The 13,135-nt window shown below is 37.8% G+C and overlaps 1 protein-coding gene across 2 annotated transcripts in view; it reads left to right on the forward strand.

Annotated features, from left to right (window-relative positions):
* EYA1 (EYA transcriptional coactivator and phosphatase 1) overlaps positions 1-13,135 on the forward strand; it is a 146,006-nt gene that overhangs the window by 100,378 nt on the left and 32,493 nt on the right. For both annotated transcript variants that reach the window (XM_054815777.1, XM_054815776.1), the window contains exon 12: positions 5,702-5,791. In XM_054815777.1, the coding sequence (XP_054671752.1) occupies positions 5,702-5,791 (90 nt within the window). The remainder of the gene's footprint in view (positions 1-5,701; positions 5,792-13,135) is intronic.

A 13,135-nucleotide genomic window follows, 5' to 3' on the forward strand; every position in this document is an offset into this window, starting at 1 on the left:
TCAGTAAATAATTAAATAGCTTTGGGAGTAATACTTTGACCACTTGAGGTTTGGTTTGTAGGTACAGAGTGTCTAAAACTTGTTGATATCATCAAAATCTGCAAAGGTTTACCTACCCTCAGAGAGTGAAGAACTTCCAGGAGTGGTTGCTGAAATAACATTTTTGTTCTGAGCGATCTGCAGTGGGCTGTGCTCTGTATTGAGAAGGCAAGAGGAAGAATACTTTTGGACATGGACAGATTAGTCTAAATTTTTTACCTTAACTTTTTTTAAATCTACATATTGTCTGATGTTTTTGAAAGTCTGCTTATGAGTCAAATCTTTCTATTATGCACAGTCTATAAATCACAACTGAACTAATGAATATGTCTACAGACTGTGGGTTTCCTTGGTAATTCTCAGAAGAGAAACACGGTCTTAGGTGAATAAGAACAGTTTATGAATGGAATGCCCTTGTGAGATCAAACTTTGTTTTTCCAGGATTGTGTTTGAAAGCTAATGTCTCAGCTTGTGCTAAAATCTGTTATGTCATTTCATGTTCACCTCGTGTGAAGTGTAACTAGAATGTGATTTTTTGGTAACCTTAAAAAATTCTACATATGAAGTACAACTAGATAGTTTTGTCTGGCTTCATGTAATCACTCTGTCTTCTTGTAAAGCTTATATTTATCACTGAGTGGTTTTACCCTACACCCAGCTGAGTGAAAGGCAAAGCTACTACTGATACAGTCCATGCCTGGGTCAGGTTCTGAATTGCTCCCAATAGCTTTTTGCATTGTAAAAAAAATCTAAAGCAGTACTGCTTTGCAACCTTTCCTACTTGTTCAGGTACAGTGTATTTTCAGAAGACTTTGCTGTAATAGCAGCTTATCTATTTGAGGAATATGATTAGGTTTTTTTATTATGTGCCAGAAAAGCAAGTTAATTCAGCCACCTTGGTTTCCTAGGTGTTACTAGTTTATATTTAGGTAGTAAAAAGACTCTGGAACTTTAAATGTTTCAACAATTATTGTATGGATACATATAGGCAACAGCTTTATAGAGTATTAACCATTTACCAAAAGTTATTTTCCATTTCTCAGGCCAAAACCAGCTTTTGCATGGCACTCCAAAAGCATGAAATCTATGACAGTTCAGTTCAGAATGAGAAGAACAAATCCCAGTACTCACAAAAAAAAGTCAGTGCCAAGAGAATCTCACCACTTGCTTTTGGGCAGCAGGGTAGTGCTGGAAAAGCCTAATTAGTCATTGCTGTAGAAGTACTTGTACAAGCATATTTTTTCCATTTGTTACTAGTTCCCTATAGTGGTTTCATTAATTGAGGCCTGAACATAAACACCTTTCTTGCTGGATGCTTGAGGTTGAGGAAAGTGGCTAGTATTCAGCTGCGAAGAGCTATAAATACATCCGCCGTAAGGAAGTGGGTGACTCCTGACTGCAGCTCCCTCACTGTTGGCACTGTTTGCTTGAGATGTAGCTTTCGCCCGGCTGGCTCTGGTTGCATGGCATGTGGCAGAATACCTCTGCATTGCTAAACGACAACCGACCGATGATGTTAAGAGGCATGACGGATGGCATTAGTGCTTACGCTGTGGATAAATATTAGATTTTTTTTTGGTGAGGGGTAGCAACGTGCCTGTCCTTGCCTCTCAGATGCAGTCATGAAAGTGTGCCATTCTTGCTTTGTTTTCTTAAAGGTTCATTCATATCACAATTTCTCTTGGCTTATTGACAGCTTCAGACAACAGTTAGCAATTTCCATAGACATTAGAGGAAGATAGTATCGAATGTTCAAAGCAAACATGCTAAAACATATACCTGTCATATGAGAATTGTGGGCTTTATTTGCAGCAATGGGAGGTGCACATTTTTTAAAGAATGTTTCCTAATGATTTCTGGCCTTTAAAATCAGAAATCCAGATCATAAGTCAATCTGGAAAAAAATAGAAAACCAAACCAAACCTGTTGAGGGGAATTTTTGTTCCTTTCACCTGTATTCTGCTTTTTGAGTGATCAAGCGTCACGTTCTCTTACGTTTCTGCACTGTGGTGAGGGCTAGAAATGCCCTTTTAAAAATTAAATCTAAGCTGCTCACATAATCATTAAAATACAAAAACTGGATCTTCAAACAAACAAAACTATCCTAATTAAATAATAGGGGATTTGGCAACTAGGCATTCAGCTCTTTTCATAATGCTTGAGTGAGTTTCATGGTGAATGACTATGAATGATGAGCAGCCCTGCTACTGAAGGGATTGATTTTCTTTTCCTTATTCTCTATCTCGTTCCTCATAACTTCTTGCTTGTGCCACCCTCTTCTGTATATTCTTACTTTCTCGTCTGTTTTTATCACCTGCTCTCCTTTTGCTGCTATTGTGCTCTGCTTTCTCCCTGCTTTTGTCCTTCAGCTTTGTTGGAACAAAATAATACCTTTGTTTTTCAGTTTGCACAGTCATGGTATAAACTGCTATGTTTTTATTTAAGGGTGATTTGAATTTTGTGAATTTCATGGAAATATGTGAAACTAGCATAGGATAATTATTTGTCCTTCCAGAAGAGAAGAAAAAGAAACAAAACAAAACAAAACAAAATTTCTGTTTGCTTTTGGAATTTTTTTTTTTTAATATGAGAGAAAGATCTATTGATCAAATATAAAGTTACCAGTTACTTTAATTGACATTAGGGCTTCTAACACCTCAAAACTCATGTTTTGAGCCAGATGTCAACTGATTAAGTTTTGGAATTTGGAAAAAGTTGGAGCTTTTCTTTAGTAGCTTGGAGCAGGTGGAGATACATCTCAGTATTGGCACTAGAATATTGTGGTCTTTACATACATTTCCATTCACCGTGAAAGCATTTATATTCAGAGGCTTTAAAGGAATTTTCCTTTAAATTATAAGCTATTTTAATGTGGTCTAATATATTTTAGAGATTGAGAAAAACAAAGCCTGGTTTCACTTAACCCTTCATTTGTGACCTGTAGGCTTAAGTGGAAAATAAGCCTTGTACCCAAAGTGAACTTTCCTGTTTTTCAGCTTCTTGTTTCTCCACAAAACAAAGAAATCAAGTGGGTAGAATTTAGAAATGACATACAGACAATGTTTTGGCTCCAATACCAATACTCAAAACAAGAGGCCTGCTTAAGCAGTTTGACATTGGTATTTCTTTTCTTTAGTTAAACTGTACCTCCCTCAGAGATTTGTACCTGATTTTGACCATACCTGAAAAGACACTCCGACTGAACCTGCAAATCCCAATCAACAAGAAGAGATTGTTAGCTTTCCTCCTCATTGTGTGGCACCTCACAATAATTAGTTAGCAATTAGTGGCTTAAAACTGCAAAAGAAGGTTCAATATGGGATTATTTTTTTATTCTAGCCTGGTCTTTTTTTAAAGTTTTCAGCCCCCACTGTAATGTCTGGCATCAGAGTTTAATCTAGTGCTCTTGTGCTTTTTACTAGAGCAGTTGCCAGATTGTGCCTACACAGATATTAAAAACCCTAATGCAGATAAGGCTTTGGCTTCTGTTAAATATGTGGTGTCCAGAGCTGCAGCTTAACACAGGTTTTATGCTAAGTGGAACTTTCTATAGAAAAAGATTGTGTTTAATCAAGGAATTAAGGTTTCTTTGAAAAGCAACCTGTTTTGTTTCTTCTCCTAGCTTTTATGGTATTTAATCTGACATTTTCAGTAGGTGCCAATGATTTTCTTATTTGTTTTTCTCCTAATTAAATTAACCTAATAAATGGCATTATTTTAATATTACTTTAGAGAAATCCCCATTCTGTTTTGTCTGCCATTTAAAAATATGTTGGAGTTAAATGGTTCACAGAAAGTTTTACAAAAAGCCATTTTTTTTTTACTCAGAAGTGTGATAAAAGTTTAATAAAAATGTTTGTCATGCGTACATTGAAACTTAAAATATATATTCACAGCCATTTGTTTAAAATTAATCGTATGGGTTCATAACCAATATCATGCTCTGTCTGCCCATTTATTCTGCTTTTCAAAATGATGTTTGTATTTATGGATGAAAGGTCAGAACGGGATTAGTTCTACACTATTATGTTAGCAGTTGATAATCAAGATGTAGCTAGGCACTGGGCACAAAGTTAAGCAGGAATGTCAGAGGGAAAGTAGCCTCAGGCCTAGCTAGAGAGAAAATACACCTGCTTTCCACCTCATGTGCCTACAAAAGTAAAATAAAAGAAGATGTAGGTCTACAAATAGAGCAATATTAAAACAGAGAGATAGAATACTTTTGTTCGTATTTTAAAGTCTTTCCATTTGAGTAAAGAAGCCAAATATTCTTTTTTTGGCGGTGCCAGTTTAAATAGAAGGCTTATTTTTCAGGGCAAAGTTCATCAAAGTAGCATGATGCAATTTTTCTTTCCCATTTATAAGGGCTATTTTTTTGATACTAGAAAACTTATTTACTCTTAATGTATGTAAGTAAATGTTTTGTCTGTTCTATGTAGCTTTGTTTGTAAATGTTTCTTTTGAAAATTCTTTTTCTGGTCAGTTTTACTTTGGTTTTGGCATTTCCAGAAGGCAAACAGGCTGCCAAATCACCATTCTTCTCCAACTCTTTGCTACTGACACATTTTGCCTTTTAACCAGTAGTTACAGAAAAATGTTTGAAAGTTCAGAGATCATGTTGAAACACCTATTAATTTGATTGAGAGGTGGAAAAAGAAACTACGGATTGCATCTCTTGGTTTTTAACTTCGAGTTGTCATCAAGTTTAGATTATTAACTTATTTTAAGTAAAATATGGGTTGTCACTTCTGCAGTTCTATTTAAAATACAATTCCTAACAAACTAACATTGTTAATAGGGGGTGTCATGAGATAATATAACATGTTCTTTCAAACTCATGCTTCTGTGCGCTTGGATATAGTTGGCATTATAAATGCGAAACTCTATATCAAATGTATATATTAGGCTTTCTTTTCAATTTTTCAGATTGAAAATATATAAAACACCAAAAAAAATCAGAATAAGACAAACATCTGTAATGCATTTGGTAACCACAATGCTGAACATGCTTTTTGAGTTTATTAGCTCAGTAAAGAATAAGTTGTTATGGTAATTTCTGTAGAGAAGTTAAAGTGTGTTATGTATTAATAACAAACAATAGATTTGTTCACTCTGCATGGGTGGGCCAAACTGAAAGTGTAATTAAAGCATGGTTTTGTGGAGAATCAAGGAGTGGTTTTAAATATAATTGCCATTTCCAAATAAAACATTAATGGTGATTTGCTTTAAAGTCAGTAGGTATTCCCAGGACCGAATCCTTTCACTTGTGACTAGTGAGAATTTATTTTAGGTAACAATAGCATTATCGTGCCTCTAGTTGATCGTAAAACTTGTAAACAGTTGTAAAATTTGGAGGAGTTTTAGGTGAAATGGATTTACTCTTTCTACACGGGGAGCAGAGAGCCCATGCCAGGGATGCACATTGGTGACCACAGAGGTACCGCTACAGAATCATGGTGTCACTTGAGTTAAAAGTCATATTTTTGAGCGTTACTGGTAAGTGTTAGAGTACAGGATTAGAGCGTTACTGAAGTTAAAGTGAAGTGGATGTTGCATTTAATCCATCAAATAATCTCTCTTGAAAAGCAGTTCCTCCAGTTTGTATTCTAGTATGTATGTAGGCACGGTATCGATGGTGTACTCACTTAACTTCTTCTTTAAGGATCCACCCACTTCTGTCTCTCTTGGACTCCGAATGGAAGAGATGATTTTCAATTTGGCGGACACACATCTATTCTTTAACGATTTAGAAGTAAGTGTTCATTCTTTTAAAACACATAGTGGTGATTTAATATTTGTCTCTTTTTATGTGTTGTTAGATGGTTTGGCAATTATTTTTGGTTTCACAGTTTTCATATGGAAACGTTTAGAAAATATCTGTATTATTTAGCCATTAGGATGTGTAATAATATCTCCACTAAATGTCTGCACTGGCATTCAAAGGTTACAATAGTTTAAATGGTAGGGTTTTGTCCTCACAGGTCTTAGTATTCATGACCACGGTAGACAAGTTTTAAAAGTGGATATGCCAACAGTGTCTGTAAACATTAGAATTCAATAGTCTGCACAGGCCATTAAATATTAAACTTCAGCTTCTATAAGCAGTTAATGGCTGGGTACAGATTTCTCACTTACATCCCACTGTGGGCAAGTATTACCTTAAACCCGAGGGAAATCATTAATGTTGTATACACTCTCCATCTCAGTAGCCTGTTCCTGGGGGTCCTTTTCCTTCCCTGGTGGCAGGTACGATTTGTTACACGCTAGGGTTTCTCTGCTTCTCCCTTGCGGCATGTGGCGAGGAGCTGGTGGTGGCATGCCAAGGGCTTTTTCAGCCTACGTAGGCTATGGTTTGGCGATGCTTGTGAGATCGTTCTAAAACTATCCGAACTGCTGAAAGAGACTGTCACCATAATGCCTGGCTGTTTCATCTTAAAAGGGAAAAAAGCAATTTCTGATCATATTTTAATAACACAAAAACATGAAAACAGTCAGATTTCTTTCCCATCATAATGAAGACAGCTGTTTATTTAAAATCCAACTGTTAAGCAAGCTTGTGGTGGGGCTGCCAACACACATTAATCATCAAGTTGTTGTTTTGCTAGATTTTAGAATAGTGTGTTATTCCAGACAGGCAAAAGAATCTAAAAGATTCAAATGCAACTTTTGCTGATCAAAGTTAATTGGCAGCAATTGGCCTTTAAATATTTCCTGATGTTTCCCTTTTCAAAATCAAGCAAAATACACCTTATTTAATAGATGAGCCAAAATGATTTGAAAAATGCCAGTGTGTGATAGACCTCAAATGTGGTTTGTCCAACATCTGTCCTATATTTTGATTTCTTTTCATCTAAAAAGAAACCACTCACAGATGATTTGGCATCTTAGAATGTAATGAAATTATTTAAATGTGCTTTATTTTTTCTTCCATTCCTTAGTGGAGTATTTATTTTTTATACTTACAATAAAAAAGAGGATTTCTTTAAATTTTAAAGTAGAATTTTCTTTCATTAAGGTAGCTGTATGTAAAGATATGATTGTTTTGGATATAAGAAACACTTTAGTGAGCTGCATGTATAGGACTGATTTTTCAGATTTGTAGAAAAGTATAACAATGCTAGTTATTTTCCAAATCTGATTTCTGGTTATATTTCATTTTATCCAGAGCAGAAAGAGAAAGTACTACTGTATCTTACCAGCATGTTCAATAAAGTTCAGTGTGTTTTCATTTGCTCTGCATAGCCAGATACTTAGTAGACTTGTAGCTACTTCTTCATACATAAGGAAGAAATTCTTCCCTGTGAGAGTGGTGAGGCACTGGAACAGGTTTCCCAGAGAGGTTGTGGAGGCCCCATCCCTGGAAGTGTTCAAGGCCAGGTTGGATGGGGCTTTGGGCAACCTGGTCTAGTGGAGGGTGTCCCTGCCCATGGCAAGGGGGGTTGGAACTAGATGGTCTTTGAGGTCCCTTCCAACCCAAACCATTCTATGATTCTGTGATTGTCAGTGTCACTGACTTTAGTGGAAGTTAATCAACTGCTAATTGGCATTTTACAGCCTTAACTGTACAGCATAGCAGTTTATTCCCTGAAGAACTTTGAAGCTGCATATGGAAAAAATACTGATCCTAGTGGTTCATGGAAACAGAGGAGCTCACTGGATGACCTTGATTCTTTGCATTTCCTCCATAACAAGCCAGTTTATCTTGCGTCTCCAAACTCAAGTGTAATAGTCTGTGTCTATACCCTAGTCTGTATTCTTCATGCACAGAGGCACTTAGGAGTGAGCAGTTGTGTTCATGTCCTTGTACATGAGCTCAAAGTCCTTATATGCATTAGATATAAAGAAGAAATTCTTCACTATCATCAGGGTTGTGAGGCACTGGAACAAGTTGCCCAGAGAGGTTGTAGATGCCCTCTCCCTCGAAGTGTTCAAGGCCAGGCTGGATGGGGCTTTGGGCAATGTGGTCTAGTGGAGGGTGTCCCTGCCCATGGCAGGGGGGTTGGAACTCAATGATCTTTGAGGTCCCTTCCAACCCAAACCATTCTGTGATTTTATGATTATGATTTTTGAGGAACATGAGCTCTGATCTGAAAGATCATGGCCTGTCCAAGGGAGAGAAGAGCATGTTCAGCGGTGCAGGGAAGTGGGTTTGTGTGTGTGGATTGCCACAGAGAAGTCTTCAGAGAAGTACACGGGGAGGGGGCGTAAGAGAGCCTGTACTTTGTGCACATAAGGACTAGACCTGGCCACAGACTAAGGCTTTCAGTTCACCAGAAATTTCAGGTTTTCTGAAGCGTGTTGCAGATACGTGGTGTTTTTGAAGGAACATGTCCTCCTGCAGCCACAGTTTATCGTTCTTGTGAGTATCACCATTATTAGAAGGGCCTGCCTGGTTCCCAAGGTCTGCGACCTCAAGGCAGATTCCTTGCATCCATCTCAGAAACTCAAAGTCCTTGCTTGGTGGTTTGGAAGTTCAGGCTGCCCTACAGCTTGACAAGCTTCCATGAAAACTGCAAGCAATTTGGCTTGGCTCTGCCTCAGGCTCAAAGCATCTGTTCTTGCTGATGAAGGACTGAGTCTGGAAGATCTAGTGGTGACCCTGCTCAGGCCTAAGCTTTCCAATTCATGTGCATAAGCGTTTGGGCTTTTAGGAATTGAGAAGTCTGTGGGCAATGTTGCCAGCAAGCTGCAGAACTTGGGCATCCTTGCCCAGAAATAGTATGAAGACAGGCAAAGCTGGATTTGGAACATGTCTAACCCACAGTGTAGACATGTCTTTGGTTCTAGGCATAATTCAAAGCGGGAACCTGAAAGCTGATGCTCTCCGGCTCACCCAGGCTCAGAGGGAACCCTTCCTGGCATATAGAGAGGCTGGGTTTACAGGCAGGCAATCATCTGTCATAACTTTGGCCTATGATGCACATTTTTCCAGATACCACAAGTTAATGTTTTTTAATAAAAATCTTCTTTTCATCCGACGCATTCCAGAAAGCTCTAATCAGAACAGCTCTTTTGTTATCCAAGTTAGGGGGAAAGTATTTTGTCTTCTTATAAACTGCTGAAGACAGATTTAACATTTTGAATGCAAAGGGCAGAGTTGCAGCAGTGATCACTGCTTGATTTGTGTATGACCTAACTGGCTTTTCAAAGCACAACCGAGAAATTTACTTAATGTTATTAGGTTAAATTCTAAATTTCAGCAGTCATTTTTTAGTCTGTATAAAGTGAATCAATGCCAATGTGTATCAGTTGCAAACTAATTTACCCATCCTAATTTAGTGGGGGATACATCCAGGTAAATGAATCATCTAAGTTCCTATATGCTCCTCTGTATATAATAATGATAATAATGGTATTTGTAGTTGGCATTTTTCAAACTCAGTGAAAAAAATCAGTCAGATCTCACAGTCTAGCTCTGAAGTCAGTATTCTGTTTACGAATGGGTGAGCTGCATTTAGATTTACAATTAGTTACTACATCATCAGTTTGTACTAGTTCTTAGGTTATTGCTTTGAGAAAAAGTAAGAGAGATGGCTTATTTTCTTCACTTTGCACAGATTTATTTTGAGTAATTAATTCCAAATTGATATAATAGCAAATAACTTCAGATCTTGAAGGAACATTTCTTAAACAGCATGGTAAAGGGGTATGACAAGTTCTTTAATATACTGAAAGGAAAATATTAATGTTTACTAATGTATAATTTGATATAAGTACCATTATAAACAATGTTTTGTTGCATTAATAGTAATTTTATAATGAAATTTTAGAAGTATAGTAGGCCAAACAGTAGAAAATAGTGCAGTGTTCTCAAAATTTAGATTCCAAAATCTGCATTTGGGCTTCAAAATAGGAAGTTTAGGTTTTCAGTATTGAAAATTTTCATTTAAATATCTCATACTCTGTTCTACAGTAGAATTTTAATTGCATGCAGGAGGGAATAACTACATTGATGTAGTGCTCTCAAGAGAACCAGAGTTATCTCATCAAAAGAGAATGTGTGATTTTGCATGCTGTCATGGTTTAACCTGGCAGGCAGCTAAAACAACCACACAGCCATTTGCTCACACACACCCCGCCCCCCCGCAGTGGGATGGGGGGAAAAAAAAAAAAAAGGTAAAACTTGTGGGTTGCGATAAAGACAGTTTAATAGGATAGAAAATGAAAATAAAAATAAAAATAATAAAAATAATTATAATAATGATAAAAGAATATACAAAACAAGTGATGCACAGCACACAATTGCTCACCACCTGAAGCTGATACTCAGCTAGTTCTTGAGCAAAACTGCCTTCCAGACAACCCCCAGTTATATTACGGAGCATGATGTCATATGGTATGGAATATCCCTTTGGCCAGTTCGGGTCAGCTGTCCTGGCTGTGTCCCCTCCCAGCTTCTTGGGCACCCCCAGCCTTCTCATTGGTAGGTCAGCATGAGAAGCTGAGAAGTCCTTGACTGCTTGGCAACAACTAAAAACATTAGTCTGTTATCAACATTATTTTCATACTAAATCCAAAACACAGCACTATACCAGCTGCTAGGAAGAAAAAGAACCCTATCGCAGCCAAAGCCAGGACACATGCTGATTATGTTGTGATAGGGATAGTTAGATACAATATTTTAATGGTATATATGGAGCAATTACACATATTAGGTATTTTAGGATGTATGCTCCAGTGTTTTAGGGAAGTTAGCAACTTGATGATAGGACTGAAATGTGACATCTACCTGTCTGCATCTTTAAAGATTGTGTATATTTATATATTTATACTGACCCTCTGAAAAGATTAGTTCATTCATTTTTTTTGGCATATCAGGTGCCTATTATAACTTGGTACTTTAAAGGAATAATTGCTGGTAGTGAATGATTATGAACATCTTATTTTAAAAAGTTAGTTTAGTGCATTCTAAAATGGTACAATCTCATTAGATCTGTTCCTTTAGAGATATTTACTGAAGCTGAAAATGTCACTTATGAAGATTTTTTTTAATCTAACACTTTTTTATGAATAAGATTTTTTTTTGTCTGTGTTGAATTCTATTTAAGTAATTAAAATCAAATTAATTTGTAGTTTTATTTCATGATTTTTTTTTCTTTTAGACTTTTTATTTCTGTTTGTTTCAGGTTTTTGGTTTGGGCTTTTGTGGGGGGGTCAAAATAAAGTTATATATATTATGATACTATAAAAAAAATAAATTTTGACACCTCTGAGAAATGCAATAATGCCTAAGGGCACAGTTATAATGATTAACATTCATTTTTCTGCCATCAGTGAAGCACACTCTTGGCTTCACAATTCACTTTTGTATGCAGAGTGATGATATGTGTATGGGAGTCATTTATAATGAACGGCAGCATGGTACGAGTTTTTCAGCTATGTCAGTTAATGTATTTCTCTTAACAATAAAAGATGAGGAAATGCTATTAGGTATTACTCTAAAGCAGTAACTTTGGTTCTTTGGGAAAAGAAAAAAAAATAGTTATGTTCTAACAATTAGGAATGCTGATCTTGATTAATTTCTCCTCAGATTCTTACTTAAAATCCACCTGGATGTATATTAATGTGTTGCTGATAGAAATTCAGAGCACAGTCTCTTCTGTCTGTCAAAAAGGCTGCATAACTGCTTTATGATTACAAGTATGGTGTTACTTCAGATTAATGAACCTTTAAGGCATTGCATTAGCGTATTACTATGCACAGACCCCTCTGGAAAGCTGCCTGCGTTACAGTTGCATGCAATTTCCATCAGATACAGCTCTTTAACCGCGGCTGGCTGAAGCAGCAGCCTGGGCAGGGGGGCTGCGGTGCTTGCTTCTCACCCCTTGCTACCGGGCAGCACCTTTGCCCCGTTGTCTGTCCTGCCCACTGGCACAGTATGCCGGTCCTCCCATGCCAAGGAGTGGCACAAGAGCAGCCGTCTGCATTGCTCTAACTCTCCTGCCTCTTCACTCCGTTAACTAAAGTTAGATTAATATCAAAACATTTTACAAATCCTGCACTTTACACATACGGGAACGTAGCCGGCTGCCATGAAGCATGGAGATACTGACTTACATCGGTGCATCTTTTCACAGTTTAAAGCAAAGAATCGACAGCATTTGCATCCCTGCACTCTAACACTCTGAGTTTGCCCTGTAAACCTCCTCCCTCCACCCATGTGGCAATAAATCCTTCCAGGACTCCTACTAGTCTGTAACTGCTAGCTTGGATTTACTCAGATCTAGAAGTTGATAGGGAGAAATTAACTGCCAGGTATTTTTTATGAAAACTGCCCTTTGTGGATTGTTTTCTGCATAGTTTACTATGTGGATGTGCCTGCTCTCCTTGTTTGTAGCTCCCAGTCATCGGACTATCAGCATTTATCAACACTGCCTCTCCCTCCTATTCCTTTGCAAGCTCAAGGCAGTGTGGAGGGCAGCTTTTACTACTTGAAATGCGACTGAGTTGTCTGACACCCAGCAGTATGCAAAGCCCTTCTGTTCCCTAAAGAAATGTAAAGGACCTCTAAGGCCCACATTGCAATACAGACCCTCGTGGCACTAAAGCAGATGGTGATACCTCCTGTACTAACACTGGACACTAAAGGGATTGCTCCAAGAAGAGGTGCTCCAGGGAGATCGTAGTGAGAGCTCAGGTCTAAGAAAGGAAGTAACAAAACCACAGCACAGTGACCATGAAGCCTGATCATGGAGCAAAACTTCTCCAATGTTAGTCCCTCGTTGGCCTTTGCCTTCAATTCTTACAGGTGAAACTGGGTTGCCTCCCTGCTGCTAGAAGCAAACGCACCATATAAATCACTTCTGGGCCTCAAGGAGACCTTTTCTTCATGACAGGGACATATATTCTTCTTTTCATCAGCCTGAGAATTTTCTCCTTTGTAGGTCTCGGTAACACTGCAGGAGACTAAGTGACTTTCCTCCCAGGTCCTTCAGTGACCGTGCATGCAGCTATGTCCCCAGCGTACCACGCAGTGCCCTGTAGGAATGCCTTTGAAGCAATACAGCCATATGTTCTGTTTCTTTAATCTGGAGGAGAAAGGGAAACTATTTCCCCTCAGACCTTGATACTTTAATGCGCCACAGACTTAGGCTGG

This window comes from Grus americana, chromosome 2, assembly GCF_028858705.1.
Source record: "Grus americana isolate bGruAme1 chromosome 2, bGruAme1.mat, whole genome shotgun sequence".
NCBI lineage: Eukaryota > Metazoa > Chordata > Aves > Gruiformes > Gruidae > Grus > Grus americana.